This window comes from Fusarium keratoplasticum, chromosome 1 (assembly GCF_025433545.1).
Source record: "Fusarium keratoplasticum isolate Fu6.1 chromosome 1, whole genome shotgun sequence".
Classification (NCBI taxonomy): Eukaryota; Fungi; Ascomycota; class Sordariomycetes; order Hypocreales; family Nectriaceae; genus Fusarium; species Fusarium keratoplasticum.
The window spans coordinates 5,671,434-5,689,431 of NC_070529.1; the positions used below are offsets into that span (position 1 = coordinate 5,671,434).

Sequence of the window (17,998 nt, forward strand, 5' to 3'; positions counted from 1 at the left end):
TAGATAGCCAATACAGGCGAGAGGTTTCGGTGCTATAGGCAATGATGCCATCAGCGCATTCGATGGTGAGGACCGAAATCGCAGGACATGCTGCTATTGTCAATCCACGAATCACGACTGGTGCTCGTATCACAGCTATCGCGCTTAACACTGAGTTAACATAGGTATAGACTTTTCGGTCTTCGGAACGTACTTGATGGCTTGGTGAGAGCGTTGTTCGTGTTTAAGTTGACCAAAATCTCTCATAGCCGGCAAATGGTAGTGTCTCGAGGTTGATCCCAAAGTCTTAGCCAGTCGTCGTTCGGAAACGATGAGCCAAAAATGCTGTATTTTTTTGGCCAACGTGGGCAGTGACGGAAGAAACTCAATGGCGATTGCATCCTAGAGCATCGCCTCTAGGGGAATAAGCGCGTTCTTACGCCAATGGACGGAGCCGAGATGCTTCTTGGCTGTCTGCTTCACCTTCAGGGGCGTTGGCCTCAGGGCAACTCGACAGAAATACCACAGGGCTGAAGCCTATGCCCGAGTTTCAATGACACGATGACAAGTCAAGATAATTTGCAACCGCAATAAATTACGCCGCGATAGCCTTGAAGGATGGGAAAGAGAGAGGAGAAATAAAGTCGTGATGGCCTCAACACTACTTCGGAGGCTTCTTGCTCGTGAATTCCACCTACATGTACAATCCCCCAAAAAAATCAATGGCGTTCAAATCTCTGACCCATAACTCGCTCTTGAAGTGGGAACGGTGCTCTGAGGAGTAGGCGGACGTGTAGGTCAGTGAAAGTGGTTGAACGGCTTCCATTGCATAGTAAGTGCTTGTACCAGATACCTGAATAAGAGCCTGAAAGATTGAGGCATACTCACGTGGTAAGATGAAAATTGGCACGTCTCACTCAAACCCGTGTGACGCAATTGGTTAGCGTGTCAGACTTTTAATCTGAAAGTTCGTGGTTCGAGTCCGCGCACGGGTGTTTTTTGCATTTTCTTTTTGCCATTATTGTTTTGTCTGATTTCTTCTACCCTATGATATCTTGACAGCGATATTTCTGATTGTGATGTCGTGAAGGGAAAGCCGTTGGATGCTGCATTCTTGGTCCGTGCAGCAGACCCACTTGTAGATGTACTTCCGCAATCGGCAACTACCCTGGATTGAGCACTCTTCAACGGGAGATATTGGGACAGTGCTTGATTCTTCTCAATCTAACCTTCTAGGGGTTTGAATATTCTTCAATCAACTGGTCGTTCGGTTTGGTTGCGTTCATGCGATGTTTCCGTGGTAGTACGGACTCTCGGTCCAACTAAATACTACACACGCTCACGAGCCTCACACCTCTGAGACTCAACATTTGGCAAAATCCTACTTCTCAAGAATTCTTCTATATACGGTGGATGCTTGTTTCGAAAAGCCTCTGTGTAGACCAACATTTGATTATGAAGCGTAGACTTGGGTCTTCTCGGACATGGTGAACTCAAAGGAATGAAAGTTAGATCCGCGATGAGAATATCATGCTTAATGGAGCTTAGGTAGGCTAGAATAACAGTAACATACAGCGGAATCAGAGTTAATTATAACAGCGTGTCTCTGTTAGAGCTTCGCCCAAGCAATTGGCGTAACTATAAGTGGAAGTTGAATATATAGAGGCCTTTCTATCGCCACGAGCTCTATGTATAGTTGGATTATCCACTGATGACATCACGGATAGAAGGCAACTAGCCGTGAACCTGCTCAATAGAAACTCCTCAACCATACGACTCTTCGTAGCCGAGGCCTCTGAAGTAAAAGTCCGTGCTCTTGTTTCGGTTGTATGGATCTCACTGAGATGATGCGCAGATGTTGCGGTGAAACGGACAACTCAACCCTGCGTGCTCGCTGGCATCGGACGATGGGTGGGGTGATCACATGACTTAAGATGGACAAATAAAACCACCAAGGGAGATGCAAACCCCTCCTCTCAAGTATCCATTCTCAACAACAATTCAACAAGATCCACCGAGTGATATTGCCCCATCAACAACTTGTGAGACACCTTGCAGAAGATATCAACACAAGAAGCTCACACGATCCACTGCAGAACTCATATCTCAGCAATTTATCCATCATGGTCTACACAATCGTCGTTCACCTCTACGCCAAGGATGACCAGGAGTGCATCGATAAGCTTTCGGCCAAGCTCATCGAGGCTAGCCGGGTCTACTCCAAGGATCAGGAAACCATTTCCTGGTTTGTGATGCAGGACATCAAGGATCCCCGTGCCTTCACAATTGTTGAGCGATATGAGCAAGAGAGCGTGCGTATCTTACTGTGGCAAGCTTCTAGTGTGATTACTGACTTGGAGCGATTCAGAGCCAGAAATATCACCTCGAGAACCCCTACTGGAAGACCTTTGATCCTTACGTCATTCCCCTGTTGGAGAAGCCCATGGACCTCAGGAGACTGGAGGAGCTTGATACCAGCAAGGATGTTGTCGTCCCGCAGTAAAAGCTTGGCTGAGTAGAGCTGTCATATATAAATAACCTCTCATAGGGGCTTCTTTTTAGTCTTTTCTATTGCATCCATTAGAAGAATTATACCTAGCTGCATCATAAGATGTCATTATTACTATCTGCAATGATGACAAGATATCATTAATGCAGATAATAATTATAACCTTTGATGATGCAGCTAGGTATATGTCTTCTGATGCATGCAATAGAAACGGTGTTTTTAATATAGTTTAAGCTCGGCCCTTGATGGGATAACGAGCGAATAGATAGTCGTATTACAACAACTAGATGATCTAACGAGAAATTCGAATGGCACAAAAACGTCGTTCATGAAGGAACCCCCAGAGTTCCTCGCTTAAACTGTTCTGTATTAAGTGGAGTGTTCATACTATACCCAACCGCCGTCTGAAAGCACCTGATGTAACCTGGCCTATAAATCCTGCTGAAATCTGGCAAAAGACCTACTGGTTGTATTTGAGCTCTGGGTAATCCGGCAATGGCCAGCCGCCCTTCTCCTCGCTCGAAAACCTCGAGAACAATGCAGGAATGCGAAGAAGACAAACCAACCAGGCAACCCAGTGAATAATAGCAACGCCCCAGTGCGAGTCGGGGATTGTCATTCGGATAGCAGTTGCGTTCACGTTCTGGATCTCATTGACGAATGGGCGCAGTGTTTTGTCGTAGTTTGCCAAGGCCAGGGACAGGTCGTCTGGGTTTCGACTCAGTTCACCCGCCAGCACGTATGCTCCAACAAAGCTGCCCGTAGTTCCCATGCCGCTGAAGGGGGATGGACAATGTGCTGCGTCTCCTAATAATACCACCCGGCCTTTGTGCCATGTGTCAACACAGACCTGAACCACCTCTTGGCTGTAAAAGTTGTCTGTCGTCTTCATGCCTTCAAGAAACCGATCCGACTGCCAACCGCAACCGCGGAACTTTTGCGCCCAGAACTCTTTTTGTTGCTCAGCTGATGCCCTGTGTATACTGGATGTTTCAGGAGTATTGTCTTTGAGCACGAAGTAGACTTGGGTTTCTGTGGGATTGTGACTTCTGCGCATGATCATTCGGCCTCCAGCCGCAAGATATGTCCTGCGAATATTGTTGTCTGCCTCCTCACGCGGGATGAAGTAGTAAGCCATGTGAAGGCCTAGGTGACGGTAGGGATCTTGCACTCCAGGGTGAATTGCCTTCCGGATTCTTGACCCTTGGCCGTCAGCTCCAACCAAGAGATCGAAAGTGTCGGATGTGCCGTCGGAGAAGTGGGCAAGGACTTGCTTCTCATCCTGCTCGAAACTCTCGACGGTCTTGTTAAACACGTAGTTGACCTTGTCCTTCGTTTCGTCGTACAATAACCGAACAAGATCCCCTCGCATAATCTCGTACTCTGATGTCAGAGACTGAGCACCCTTCCCCGATGTGTTCGCCATGATTGTCCCGATGACTTTGCCGTTCGAGTCAACGAATGACACACCGGCTTCATCAACCAATCTTGACCGGACGGCATCAAGGAGGCCCATGCGCTTGACGACCTCGATGCCTTGTTCGCGAAGGTCGATTTGTGCACCTGTTGCTCTGAGTGCGGGAAATCTCTCCACGACGGTGACATGATGGCCGTCGCGGGCGAGCCAAAAGGCTAGAGCAGGTCCGGCGCAGCCACCACCACATATGAGGACTCTGAGGGGAGCCATGCTGGGTGGTGTTTCTTGATGGAGGGTATAGGTGTATTACTGTCTAAAATCAAAGCAGTTTTGGGGATTATCGTAGAAAGAGGTCTTGAATTGTATTCAGAACTACGCATCTGATCGAGTGAAGCGGGCAAAGATGCCAATAATATTGAAGCCGGTGAGGTGACATTGTCGGATAATCGGCTTCGTCACGGTGTAAGACGGCGCCCAGCTAGACGTAAAGGGGAAATTCCCACAAAGCCACGCGGCAGAGAGAGCCAATGACATCATAGACAGCTCATGAATTACAGCTTGATAGCTGCATGCGTTTACAACATTCCTCCGAAGCTTACAGAGAATGTCATGGGTCCAGAGAGGTGACTCAATAACCCTTGTTACCAGCCACTCGACTGCGCGTTTTGTAACCGAGACGACTTGGGATTATACAAGACACATTAAAATATAGCGGCTATATAATCGCCGTTGCTACTGAGTAATTAGCTCATGTTAAACTCTTGGAAATGCACCAGATCGGACAGTAAACTTATGTCCACCTACCAGGTCAATGGCTCAAGACCGCTTTTCTACCAAAGAGTTCCCAACACGAGCACATTAGAGGAGTAAATCTGACAAACGATTCTGACTAGAAATAAGAGCAAAAGACAAAAAAAACATACAACAGCGGGGATTCGCTGATCGTCACCGACTCAACTACTAATCCGCCCCTCACTGGCTTGACTATGGGAGAGCGGACGGGATCCCGTATTTTCCAGTGGGTATGGTCGTATGTGCTTGGGAGACTGTCTGGATGGCTTCATGAATGCTTCCGTGTTTCATGCCTGAGTGTCCTCGATCCCTGGCACAAGGGTTGTAATGAGCATGCGTATAAGGGGTAGGCATGGGCCACTGGTCTCGACACACCTAGCCGTGGCTCTTCTCAGTTTCTGAGTTTGACATGTACCACCTTGTATTAGCCAAGCGGTTGAAAATGCGCTTCGCTTTGTCTAGAACTCTAGATATCGCAACGTTGACCCCCACCCTTGATTGGTCCAGCAACCCCATCTTCGCTGCGAACGCTTGTCAATGATAATGGGGAAAGGTTGTAAAATAGGGCCTTATCGAATTCTGGTCTGAAAGTATGGGTCCGCTCAAGTCGAAAAGGTCTTCCCGGGCATCTAATCTTTTGTACGCAGCCGACAGGCCTGTCCAGTTAGATGGACCCTTTGAGCCGGAGCGGATCTGCTTGGGGCCATGCCTCTAACTCCATCATAATGCAAACGCACTAATGAAGCTTGAAGTCCATGAATCAGGTAACTTTGTTTCTATCTGGAGCCTGGGGGACTGGTAGAAAGATATATAGGAGTGTCATCTCAAGTCCCGATTCCAACCGCTGCCCCCCACCTTTGGCCAGATCCCCCATCTTTGTCGGCCAAGCAAGCCGATGTAGGAGACAAATGGCCGAAGCATGATAAGAGGAACCAACTGAGCGGGGTTAACTCGGCCTTGATACGCCGACTGACAGCAAAACCTTCGGGCTGGCATGTACTTGTGCCGTTTCAGTCTTTAACATCTTCACAGATTCTCCGCTGGCTTCCAAGTCTGCGACAAATAACTACTACCTTCTAGAATTCTTCAACTTGTTTATTACCATGTCGACGCGCGATTGGAAAGCGATTGTTGCTGAGAAGCGACTTCAGCAATCCGAGGCCATTGCCACGGCGGGAACGCAAGTGCCTATGAAGGGATCTAGTCCTGAGCACGCCGTGAATGGGCAGAATGGATTTCACTCGATTACGGATATCAGCGATGCAGCGACTCTGACTGGCAAGATTGCCCGTGGTGAGGTTACGAGTGAGGCTGTGACGAGCGCCTACATTGCACGGTATGCTTCCCATATGTGAGGACAAGGCATTGGCGCTGACTCATATTAGCGCGATTGAAGCACACAAGATGGTAAGACGACTTGCAACACAAAAGACAGCTAGCTGATATGATGATAGACAAATTGGCAAGCCATGTTGCCTTAAAAGCTAGCTGGAAGAATACTGACATCATCCAGTCTTACCGAAGTTTTGTTCCAAGAAGCCTTGGAACAGGCAAAGAAGCTCGATGACTTTTATGCCAAAGAAGGCAAGACAGTAGGACCCTTGCATGGCATTCCGGTCACTCTCAAAGACCAGTTCAACGTCAAAGGTCATGACACGACACTGGGATACACCAGCCGAGCCCTTAAACCTGCTTCTGAAGATGCCATACTAGTCAGCATGTTGAAGCAACTCGGTGCCATCATAATCGCTAAGACCAACCTTCCACAAAGCATAATGGTCAGTTGAAGGGATTGTCAGCTTCAGCACAATACTGACGTTCTGCAGTGGTGTGAGACTGAGAACCCGCTCTGGGGCTTGACGACCAACCCTATGATGCCTGGATACACGCCAGGAGGCTCTACAGGCGGCGAGTCCGCTCTGCTTTACATGCATGGAAGTATGATAGGGCTCGGAACCGATATCGGCGGTAGCATTCGTATTCCTGCTCATATGATGGGACTTTATGGATTCAAGCCAAGCGTAAGTGAGCTCTTGTTGATGAAGCTTGACTAAAAATGTTTAGAGTTCTCGCCTCCCTTACACAGGAGTACCAGTCTCTACCGAAGGCCAGGAGCATGTACCCTCGTCCATCGGCCCTCTTGCTCGTTCCCTCTCATCTATCCATCATATGATGAAAGAAACAATCAATAAGGAGCCTTGGACTAAAGATAGCCGATGCACACCAATTCCATGGCGACAGGATGTCTACGAAAGCGCGTCACAGCGAAAGCTAACCATTGGCGTCTTGTACGATGACGGGGTCGTAAAGCCCCATCCACCTATTTCACGAGTCCTCGAAGAAACTGTAGCTGCCTTGACTGCAGAGGGCCACGAGGTGATAGAATGGAACGACAAGCTTCACGCAGAGTGTATCGAAGTTATGGATCTCTTCTATACTGCCGATGGAGGAGAGGACATCCGTCGAGAGGTGGAAGCAGGCGGAGAGCCCTTCATCCCACATGTCGACAAGCTGATCAACCGCGGCAAACCCATTTCGGTCTTTGAATACTGGCAGCTCAACAAGCGGAAGCGAGCCCTGCAACAAGCATACCTTGAAAAGTGGAACAGTATCCTCTCTCCTCGAACCGGGCAACCTGTCGACGTGCTCCTCATGCCCCCAATGCCGCACCCCGCAGTTCCTCACCGAGCGACGAGGTGGGTGGGATACACTAAAGTGTGGAACTTTGTCGACTACACTGCTTTGGTGATTCCCGCTGGCAAGGTTAAAGCGGAAGACTGCAAAGCGGCTTGGGATCATGCGCCGAGGAACGAGATGGACGAGTGGAATGCCAAGATTTGGGAGGAGAATAAGCAAGACATGGCCGAGAAGGAACTCCCTATCGGCGTTCAGCTGGTGGGACGGAACTTGGATGAGGAGAAGGTCCTGGCTATTGGGAAAGTATTGGACGATATGCTGCAGTCAAGGATGCATGTGACCAAGTGAGAAGCTATAATCTATTTGGGATATGCTCGGGTTGTTATCGCTCTTCGTCGTCTCTACACTTTAACAGCTCGTTGATCATGGGTAGCCCAGATCATATACGATGGGTCTAGCAATTGCCCAGTTACCAACGCCTTCAAGTTGCATGCGAAACACCGCTCATTCTTATGGTTAGATTGAGGCAAGAACATTGCATAGCGAGGCGTTGCTCATTATTATTAATTAGGTCTTGTGATTATGATAGTCGAACCTCCAAATTGACATGTAAATATTTGTGCTCCGGGTCTACTCATTATCCACACAACAAGAAATCTTCAACATATAGCCTTCCCGCTTTAACATCATCGTCGACATCTCCCGCATAGTGCATAATGCTATGCACATATGCATCGCCCACATATCGCCAGGTTTGAGAAGACACGAGGCCCAAGCCATGATTGTCGCCTGTGTCGTCGTTGCAGGTCGCGCACTCGGAAAGTACAAAAGGGACTGGCGATCCAAAGACGACGCAGACCCTATCTCCTGGAGTCACCGCACTTGGACCAACGCCGAGTTGACCGTTCTGCGTCATAAAGAGCCGCCGTTGCTCGCAAGTTGCCCGCTGGACTGATTCATAGTTGATAGTGCCAGATTCTGAATCAACCAGACCGGCCGTTATAGCAAGCCAGAACTCTTGACTGATTCCTTCTCGGTCATCCGGTGACCAAGTTTTAGTAAACTCCCGCCATGACCTTCTGCAATCCTCCCAGTCCGTATGAGTTCCGCCTTGAGGCTCATACGCAGAGGGTGCTACCGCAGCGATGGTATCATGAGAAAATCCTTGCAGCCGTAGCAAGCGTCCACTCTTGGGATGAATGCAGTTAGGAGCGCGGCGACCTCCATCAGCAGAGAATTTGCCTTCCCAGAAATTATGAGAGTGTAAACTGAAAGTGGAGCCGCAAAAGAACTGAGGGTAGTCTCCGAAGGGCTCAGACCATCTTGGATACCATGTGGAGTGTTGTCCTCTCAGTTGTCGCTGGGTTAGGTTAAGGATCAACAGACTCCCGTAATGATTAATCCAAGCCTGAGCAAATTCTATGTAAACTTGATTGAAGTTCTTGGAATAATCGACTTTGATAATTTGCTCCTCTTCGGGTAATAGCCCCAGCAAAGCAAAGAGTTTATCTCGATTGTCGTCCACCCGGCTGTTGCGAAATTCCCAAGCCAGGTTTAAAAGGCCATATTCGTAAGTGATTTCTGACTGGTACTTGGTGCGTGCAAGAGCCATGGTCTTCGCGCGGGAAGTTTCAGTCGAGTGATTGGAATCGATATATGAGAGCTCGATCGTTTGGGCAAAGTTGGCCCAGGGGATGCGATGTCGGCCACACTGGACAATGACCTTTGGTGGCAAGGCGAGTTCTTGCACTGACCATAGGCGATTCCACCAAGGACGTGTGAGGAGTTCTGAAAAGATGTGTGCCGTAGATCCCGAGTCATCTTCGAAAGAGACGCCGGGTGACTCGTCGAATAGGGGGATAAGGCGTTTTAGTTTCCTCGGCGCGGCGCCGAGCCAAATAACGACTTGGAAGGCCTCTCTGAGGATAGACTCCCTATGCTGTTCATTGCTTTTTCTTGTAATAATAAGCCTATCAGTGGATAAGTCTTCGATCCATAGGTTGCGTGTGTCGTTGGTCTGGAGGTGTTGCAAGGCCATGTAGAGATGATCTGTGACCATGACATGATGGCCGTCGACCTTGATAGTGCGACACAACTCCTTGTCTCGGGAGTCATAAGAAAGGACTTCGTACTGGAGCTCTCGTCTCGGTACTGAGACTAGCTCGCAGTGAATACCCGAGTCTGGCCAATGTTGACGAGGGAATAGTTTCAACAGTCTTGTCTCACCCGGGAACAGAGGTGCGAATACCTCAGCATTTTGCTTCCGAAGGATCTCGTTGCTCGATTTCCTCTGAGGACCAACCCGAATCCAAAATGTGGCGATGAAGTGAATGAGGTCTCCCCAGGCTGAATAGAAGAGGTAAGTTAAAGTCGCCTCTGCAAGATCCTTGGATCTCATGGCAATCCAACAAACGACATAGATGGGGCCGATGATGGGGCCTGCGAGCACCATGCACGCAATTTCGCTTTTGGACCAAGCCATTTCGGGATGCGAAGAGACGTTGACCTCGCGTTGAACTCAGTAGAACTTCCTTTCCCTCGCTTGGACGTGGACGTGACAATAGGGCGTGTTGTGCTCCGAGGCCCAACTCCTGCAGGTAATACTTATACCCACTGATAGCAGGGCTAATATGAGCCTGGTTATCCTACAAATAGCTACATCTCCATAGACTGGACTTGAAGTCAGCCGAATATTCTGTTGCCTTGTTAGCCTGAAACTTGGTGATTGCAGGGGTGAATACGAGATACCCCATCCCAGTGAAGAAACATGTTGCGCTTACGCTGACGTCAATTGACGATTAAAATAGTAATCGCATGCAGCCACAGACCAAAGTTCATTATGACTCTTTACCAGTCCAAGCCAGCGCTTGATTGGCGCGAGAGACTAGAGTTGCCTCACTGTCTGTCATAACGACGAGGCCTCTTTTCCAGACCACCGGGATAGTTCGTAACAGTGAGAAGAATGCAAATAACATTGAATTGTTTCTATAATAATTTGAGTCTATTTGCTTTCAATCAACTTTTAAACTTTTACTTTCAACACGAAGCCCGTCTTTGAAATCCTCGCCGCCAACGCCATAAAAGCGCCGAGAAGAATAGAAGAGGCAGCAAACATCTCAGCCTCCAGATACCTCCCACTTGACTTGTTTATGATCGCACCGCAGATAGCGGGACCGGTGAGATTCGCAAAACTAACAATCCCCAGAATCATTCCCACTCGCGTTCCTGTTCTGCTCGGATCTGGCGTCATGGTTGTGGCTACAGCTGGGAAGAGTGCCTGGAGAGCCGCGGCGATGAAGCCGTAGATGACTGCAAACACGTACAGCCCACCGGTAGATTTTACTGCGGCCCAGCAGTACACGAGTAAACTCGAGCAGAAGCTCAATGGAATGAGTGCATTGAGCATTCCTGTCCACTTATCGGCAATAAGACTTGGCGCGATGCGCCCAAAGATGCCAACGCCGTTGAGAATCATCAGCAGATAGATGGGCTCCGAGATGCCAACCTGATCCCGAGCATATGTTCCAAGGTAGAAGAATGCAAAGTAAAGCCCCCAAAAGTTGAAAAACATGCTCATGGAGAAGAAGATGAAGGGCAACTCAGTAAAAGCCGACTTGTCAATCCATGGTCCGCTTTTGCGAGGTGGCAGGCGAGGTTCAAACCAGATCAGGCAAGGTATATATGTTGCAAGCATGACGAAGCCCATGGTTCGTAGAGTCCAGGGAAATCCGACATTGTCGTAAAAGATGAGCCAGTTGATTAGGACGGGGTAGACGAGGCCGCCAACTGCAGCGCCAGCTGCAGCGAGACCGACAGCAAAGGCTCGGTACTTTTTGAAATATTGAGATAGAATAGCCAGAGCTGGACAAAATGTGCAACCGTTTCCCAGACCTAAACATACAGACTGCGCCAAGAAGATCTGCCAGTACGTGGTACAAAGCGAGGTCATGAACAGGGCCAGCACCTGTAGAAATACGCCTAAGGCGAAGATAGGACGAAAGTATCCTGCATCGGTCAAACGGCCTGTAATGACTCCGACAGAGAATAGCAGGAAGATCTGTAGACCGCCAATCCATGAGATGGACGACGCAGATTCATTGAGTGTCTGGGAGTAGTATTGCTGAAAGATGCCGTAGCCATTCGCGACGCCCCATGTGTTGAAGAAGGCAATATGTAAAAGCCCTGCGTGTAGCCACGCTTTAAAGCCTCCGTCGGGAGGAGGATTAGGATCGGGAGTTGGGGTTGTGTCTTGGAGGGACTGCTCGAGGTCGGTTGAGAAGTCATCACCAGATGAAGGCTCCTTTTCTTGACGTCTCATGGTGAATGATATTGTATCAATTAAACTAACGAATAGAAAAAGATCAGATCGGCTTCCCCTCTTCTTATAAGTCATCCACGCCCTTCGTCACTCTTGGCCTCGGAGCGTCTATCCCGTTTCTGCCGATGACGCCTCTATTCCCGTGATACCCGTTATTCCCGACATACCCGCCCTTGGTCAGCAACCCAGCCCCCCTAAGCAAACGTCACTTCAACCTTTCTCCAACTACCCGGCAAAAAAACAATGCCTCCGCTGCAGGGTCGCAAACGCTCAAAGCTCGCGTGCGAAACGTGTAGGGATCTCAAACGCAAGTGCGATGGTGCCCAGCCGTGTGCGGCCTGTGTGCGCTTCGAGTATGAGTGCGTATACAAGGGACCTAGGAAGAGGAGGACAGAGCAGAGTCACGACCTGGTGCAGTCTTCGCCGGCTCAAGAGGTTCAGCCTTTGCGTAGCCCGCACACAACCTCGTCACCTAATCATCTCCGGTCGCTAGAGGCAAACTCGGGGGCCGCGTTCTTGCGGAGGTTGGCTCTGAGGTTGGATCCCAAGAATGCACCTCGGATGCACACGTTCGCTTGGAATGCCTTTCTCGGGGCTCGAAAGACGGGGGTTCCTCCTGTTTGTCGGCCAATCACCGACATGCTATCCCAGGCGGACATGCAGAGCTTGGCGGCCGTCTACTATGAAAAGGTGGACACGATCTATGGCTTCATCGACCGTCAGGATATACAGCAACATATTGAGAGCAGATGGACCGTCGGTGAGGGTCAGTCTTATGATGCTGTCCTCTGCGGCATGGCTGCTCTCGGCTGTCTTCACTCCCAAGTAGACCCCATGCCCGTGGAGCTCGACCTGGTAGAGTCAGCAAGGTTCCTACTCGAGCAGACAATGTCCGACATCCCGTCCGCGATCGACGTCACAGCGTGGATCCTCCGCGTTGTGTACCTCCGCGCAGTGGGAACCCCCCACACAGCCTGGATGGCTAGCTGCACCCTCATGCACCTCGCTGAAGCAGCAGGTCTACACTGGGATCCCTCAGACGAATCGGTCCTCCCATCACCAGCGCCGGAAGTCGACGCCGAACTTCGAAGAAGGTTACTGGCCGTCGCGCAGCACCTCAACATCTGGATCTCATACGATATGGGAAGGTCAAGAGTGGCGCTCTGCAACGCGACCATGGAGATGCCGTCTGTGAGGCCAGGTGACTTTACTGTCGAGCTGATGGAGCTACTTCCTCTGTCCGCAGACCTTGATCCTCAAAAGGCACCGGCGGCCTCTGATCTGGAATCCTCTTTAACAGCTGTATTGAGCCGTGTTCACTCAGTCCCTCCGTCGATCCTCGCCCAGTGCAACCTCACGCTATGTCTCTGTCGTCGACTACAATCCATGAACACCTCCTTCACAGGCACCATGCTTGATCAGATCCTCTCCATCACCGCCAAAGGTATAGAAGCCGCCCAAACCATTCTCAACGCCCGCTCGCCATGGCACCACATGGCCAACGTACCCTTCCAAGTCGTCTGCGTCCTCTTAGCCATCGACACCGTCTCCTCAATATCCCAACTCAAAGACGCAATGCAGTGTCTCAGCAATGTAGCGACAGTCTACAACACGGATGCGACGAGAGAAGCGCTCAACACGGCGTCGCTCCTCATACTCATGCATCAGAAGCGCAAGGAAAAGTGCGCCTCAGACCTCAATGACATTCTCAAGCTTTTCCCTGTCGCTCCGCTTCAAGAGGCACAGGCCGAGTTGCCGCCGCAGCAGATGGACGACATGAGGTGGCTGAATAGTTTAGCGGGTGACTTGTCAAGTCTGGATTACTCTGATTTTGACCGGTTTCTTTTCCCGGCCATGTTCTGATCACATTGCTTGTTTCGATTGATAACAGAACGGTTACTTGTTCAAGACCGGCCAAGACTGAGATACTTGAAGGTCAATAGTCTCTATTCTGTGTTGTTCAAGATACCTATCAACTCCTTTGAAACCCGCCCAGAGTGCGCCATATCCATCCCGTGAATAGCCCTCGATGCCAAAACCCAACGCAACCTCGTCTTGAACAAGGATAAACAATCACCCAAGTTACTCACTGGACCTTGCCGTGATGTGCGTCAAAAAGTCCTCACCCAACGAGAGCATCCACGATACATAAATCTCCGTCACAAGCGGGGAGCCATAGTCCATTGGATGAAGTTTGACCTCCGCAACCAGCAACTCTCTTCTGGCCAGATAAAAGAGCACATTGATGTTGTGTTGTCGGACTACTTCGTGCTCGGCCTTGTCGTAGGCCGCCGCCGCGGCTTTGCGCGCCGTTGCCAGGGTATGCGCATCACGAAATTCGACAGTTGATTGCGGTTGGTACGTGCCCTGATCGTTCATCCACGCCCAGTAGATCCTGTGTCGCTGGGGGTCAAAGGACTGGATCCCGAGTAGAGCCTCTTTACCGCGCACATCCTTGTCTGGATGACTGGCAGAAAAGACACCAATGACTGCAGCCTTCTCTACTGGGTTGTGGTAGGCAAGAGTAGGAGGATGGCCCAGGGTTTCTCCGTCCCAGCCTCGGCGAGCCAGGTCCATGAAGCTGGATAAGATCGCTTTGGATTGACGCGCTGGCAGTTTCTCCTAGTTTGGATGCAACTCGAGGTATTGGCGTGCAAAACTGTCGATTCGTGCATGTGCTTGGGAGGCGATAGCGGCGAGAGCATCGCCACCATCGCGAGCGTAGGCAGACATCTGAATTGTTGTTAGTAGACGCAAAAAAAAGGGACGAAGGTATCGTACCGTGATAGTGATGCGAGAAAGATGATGGTCTGGAGAGTTGATGTTGCGGAGAGTTGATGTTGGATGGTGCGTATCTGGTCAATCATTGAAGACTGATGTCTCAGGAAGAAAAGAGGAGCAAACGATAAGATTGACAGTTGACGGTTCGCACCTGCTATCGTTTCTTCGACGGGTATCACGCACCGGATGACTGCTTCCAAGCTGGTTTGGCCTGCACCCATAACACGGCAGTTGCCAGGGTGCGTCCACATGATTGCGTTCTATTTGTCTTGGCGGTAAGAAGCAGAGAGGCCATGCTATGTCCCATTAATAGTCTGAAGAATCCAAATCACCAGGATCATCTTTAGAATGATACACCTCCACGTCGTCTGGGAACATCTCCTCCAAGATTTGCCAGATCCTCCGACGATTCTTGAGTCCAGGAGGAACGACAAGCCCAACTTGGTGATAATCCCAGGCTGTGTGGGCGTCCTTCCCTTCCTCCACAAACGCAACTCGCACGGGAGCCAGCACCTGGCGTGTGAGCCTTTCCCAATCCCAACCGACTCCTTTCTCAATGGGAGATGGCTTTTGATCAATGACTGTCAAGTCAAGGTCCCATAGAAATGGAATGTTGAGAAACAGCTGCTTCCAGTACGATTGCGGGGCCAGGTAGTTGCAATCTAGAGCGACAGACTCGACGAGAAGAAACGACATGATGTTATCCCTGATTTCTTGTGGCAAGGCCGCGAAATGCCTCGTGAACCGGGGAAAGGGGTTGGTTTGGAGAGCCGGTCGCAGATTAGACATCAAGTCAACCGTCAACCCGGGAATGGAGATGGGATCAGCCTCCCACTATGAAATGAGTAAACGTCCAAATCTTAAACTGGAGTACGCACCCATTCTTGTTCAGCGACAGGGCAACTCTCTTCAGACTGGTCAAAGAACTCAGGAGGAATGAAATAGCGCTCAAGACCCAGCTCCAGGCCTTGCCACGCACGATTCTTGAGAATGATTGGCAGGAAGCTCAGAGTGAGACGCCTGCTTTGTATTGTTCTTGTACATCGGCGTTCAAGTGTCATCCAGAGATCGCCAACAGATCGAATCTCGCATTTCGGCGAGGATCGCATGGCCCGGTTTGCCATGTCCTCGCAGGAAGTGTGTATCCCAACATACAATATCTGGCTTGCAGATGGATAACGCCGATCTGCCTCAATAACGTCCATCTCCTCTTGTGGAAACAGTGACTCGTCAGTGGAGAGAATCCGCATCTTTGGGGGTGGATCGGTCAGATCAGCAGCATGTCGAACAACTGTACTGTCTGGTATCTTTAACGATATGGGTCCATGGCCGTAGTAGGGCCAATGGGGGCCAGAAAGAAGCACTGAGCCTTGTGCCGATATTTTGGGATACCAGCCTGGGGTGGTATCTTCTGACTCGAGGGAGGTGTGCCCGAGTTTTACACCGCAGATGGTGCAGATGGGGGCTTTGGGGGCTGTAGCCATGGCCGTTAAGAGAAGCGGGGCATGGAGTGGGGAGGCCGTTGGGGAGTCGAGCCTTGAGCTGTGGTGTTGAGGCTTTTTATGGAGAAGATATTCTTTTGGAGGTGGGCTTTGGGAATGCCCCACTCCCGAAGCCCACTTACAAGTCGAGGCAGGGATCAGGAGATGGGAACGTCTGATAAGTTTGGTCTAGATACGTTAGCAACTTTGCTATTGAAGATGAAGGTGATTTTTTATGGTCCTTTTTGCATCTTTTTGCCTACATTTTCACCCAAGCAAGTGTACATTGACCTTGCGTACAGCAATACGCAACGCCTGATGCTCACCACTTCTGTCTGCATCATACCCATATCGTTCATTTCGATCGTGTTCTGGAAGAACGCCTACGTCAAGGCCATGCGAAAGAAGGACCAAGTGCTGCTGTGAGGGTCGGGTCTGCCAAGCCAGGACGATGTTGGCCCCGTGCCCCTGGTGCATGGCTAGCTCAGCATTTCTAGAGTATGAACAGGTTCATAGCCATTAGCAAGACATCTGGAGCACTCAATTGGCACAGTTCGCGGTTTGTTCCGGGTAGTGCCTTGAGGAACATTTGCATTCTTCACTTATCTTGTTCTCCAGAGTCTTTCTTCTTAGATCTGTAAATGATTTGTATGCATACATAACTACATGCACCCTTCTATACTAATTCCCTGCACGAAGGCCTCATCGCTCACCTCTTCCGGTACCAGATACGCGACTGCCTCGTGTTCCGAATCTTCCTCTGCAACTGAAACACGCCATACATCAACGCCTCAGCAGTCGGCGGGCACCCCGGAACGTAGATGTCGACTGGAAGGATCCTATCGACGCCTCTGAGGACGCTGTAGCTGTAGTGATAGTATCCTCCGCCGTTGGCGCATGACCCCATGCTGATGACCCAACGGGGTTCCGGCATCTGGTCGTAGCAGAGTCGGACGGCCGTCGCCATCTTGTTGGTGACTGTGCCAGCGACGATCATGACGTCGGATTGTCGAGGGGAGGCTCGGAAGATAATGCCCAGGCGATCTTGGTCGTACCTTGGCATCGAGACGTGCATCATCTCGATGCCGCAGCAAGCCAGGCCAAAGGTCAATGGCCAGAAGGAGCCATTGCGAGCCCAGGCAGCGATCTTGTCCAGGGTTGTCCTGCAGAGGGGAGCTTGTTAGACAGGGATGAGATAAAGCGGCGGCATTGAGTACGAACAAGGCATATTCCATGACATCTCTCGGCTTCACGTCTGCAGTCAAGGCGGCAGGGTGGGGGTGGGAGCTGTCCTTGTTGGAGGTCCTTCGCTTCTGGTCAATTGGGAGGCTAATCGAAGCTGACTGCAGTTGTAGCGGTCGCCGGGAACCGATCAATGAGGTCGTCGAGGCCAATGGCCGAAGGGCAGCTGTAGTTCATCGTGTAAGTCAGTGTAGAACACAGTCAGGTCAGTCACTCACATCTTGCTACCTGTAATCGAACCATGATGGGCCAATTGCACTCCCAGAAGCTTCACAAGGCTAAAATAGAAGGAAAGAAGAACGCTCGAGCTCGGGGCCACAACATTCCGCTTCTGATTATATATCTTCGGGTTCCGTATCGGGTCCGCGGTCGCCGGCCGGGAAATAACCACATAGACCCACTTTTGAGGTAAAGGTGTCGGAGAATTCACACATGCCACTTTTGCAACCTCTCTCCTTAATCTCTTTCCGCAAATCAGATGCCGTCCAATTGTCCAGTCTGTCAGCGGCCTGTGGCTGATTCCCGCTCGGCCCGGCAACACGCCTGTCCCTTCTGTGAGCGGACCTTTGGCAGAGTCGACGTCGCCCGCCGTCATGCCCGGACCTGTCCTGCTCGGGGGGACCGACCTCTGCCGCCCAAGGCCCGGCGCGGGAGGAAGCTTCGGGCCTGTGATAGCTGCTCCCGGCTAAAGGCCTCGTGCGACTCCGAGCTGCCGTGCGCGCGGTGCTCCTCTCGCGGCATTGCTTGCAGATACAGCTCCCTCTGCCACGACCCGTCACATCGACCCCAGGCACAAGCCAATAACGAGGTAGAACCTGTCCGAGATGACCGCCTGAGTCTCT

The 17,998-nt window shown here is 50.6% G+C and overlaps 7 protein-coding genes across 7 annotated transcripts; 3 read left to right on the forward strand and 4 right to left on the reverse strand.

Moving 5' to 3' along the window:
* Positions 1-1,973: 1,973 nt before the first annotated feature.
* Positions 1,974-2,482, forward strand: NCS57_00169800 (ABM domain-containing protein; the record flags this gene model as incomplete). The annotated part of the gene is made up of 2 exons (XM_053051754.1): positions 1,974-2,291; positions 2,348-2,482. The coding sequence occupies exons 1-2, from the start codon at positions 2,103-2,105 to the stop codon at positions 2,480-2,482; spliced, it is 324 nt and encodes a 107-aa protein (XP_052920269.1). The 5' UTR covers positions 1,974-2,102.
* Positions 2,483-2,948: 466 nt separating this feature from the next.
* On the reverse strand, positions 2,949-4,175 carry NCS57_00169900 (FAD-binding-3 domain-containing protein; the record flags this gene model as incomplete). Its single annotated transcript, XM_053051755.1, has 1 exon — positions 2,949-4,175. One exon carries the CDS (start codon positions 4,173-4,175, stop codon positions 2,949-2,951), a length of 1,227 nt encoding a protein of 408 aa, XP_052920270.1.
* A 1,625-nt stretch (positions 4,176-5,800) lies between these two features.
* NCS57_00170000 (Amidase domain-containing protein) lies at positions 5,801-7,682 on the forward strand (the record flags this gene model as incomplete). The annotated part of the gene is made up of 6 exons (XM_053051756.1): positions 5,801-6,033; positions 6,083-6,104; positions 6,152-6,168; positions 6,211-6,475; positions 6,524-6,718; positions 6,762-7,682. The coding sequence occupies 6 exons, from the start codon at positions 5,801-5,803 to the stop codon at positions 7,680-7,682; spliced, it is 1,653 nt and encodes a 550-aa protein (XP_052920271.1).
* A 289-nt stretch (positions 7,683-7,971) lies between these two features.
* NCS57_00170100 (HET domain-containing protein) lies at positions 7,972-9,816 on the reverse strand (the record flags this gene model as incomplete). Its single annotated transcript, XM_053051757.1, has 1 exon — positions 7,972-9,816. The coding sequence occupies one exon, from the start codon at positions 9,814-9,816 to the stop codon at positions 7,972-7,974; it is 1,845 nt and encodes a 614-aa protein (XP_052920272.1).
* Positions 9,817-10,356: 540 nt separating this feature from the next.
* On the reverse strand, positions 10,357-11,652 carry NCS57_00170200 (MFS domain-containing protein; the record flags this gene model as incomplete). The annotated part of the gene is made up of 1 exon (XM_053051758.1): positions 10,357-11,652. The coding sequence occupies one exon, from the start codon at positions 11,650-11,652 to the stop codon at positions 10,357-10,359; it is 1,296 nt and encodes a 431-aa protein (XP_052920273.1).
* Positions 11,653-11,895: 243 nt separating this feature from the next.
* On the forward strand, positions 11,896-13,515 carry NCS57_00170300 (Protein RDR1; the record flags this gene model as incomplete). The annotated part of the gene is made up of 1 exon (XM_053051759.1): positions 11,896-13,515. One exon carries the CDS (start codon positions 11,896-11,898, stop codon positions 13,513-13,515), a length of 1,620 nt encoding a protein of 539 aa, XP_052920274.1.
* Positions 13,516-13,734: 219 nt separating this feature from the next.
* Positions 13,735-17,399, reverse strand: NCS57_00170400 (NADH-ubiquinone oxidoreductase 19.3 kDa subunit, mitochondrial; the record flags this gene model as incomplete). The annotated part of the gene is made up of 10 exons (XM_053051760.1): positions 13,735-14,233; positions 14,291-14,385; positions 14,434-14,462; positions 14,766-15,267; positions 15,312-15,907; positions 16,058-16,103; positions 16,215-16,407; positions 16,628-17,077; positions 17,136-17,322; positions 17,375-17,399. The coding sequence occupies 10 exons, from the start codon at positions 17,397-17,399 to the stop codon at positions 13,735-13,737; spliced, it is 2,622 nt and encodes an 873-aa protein (XP_052920275.1).
* Positions 17,400-17,998: the final 599 nt, after the last annotated feature.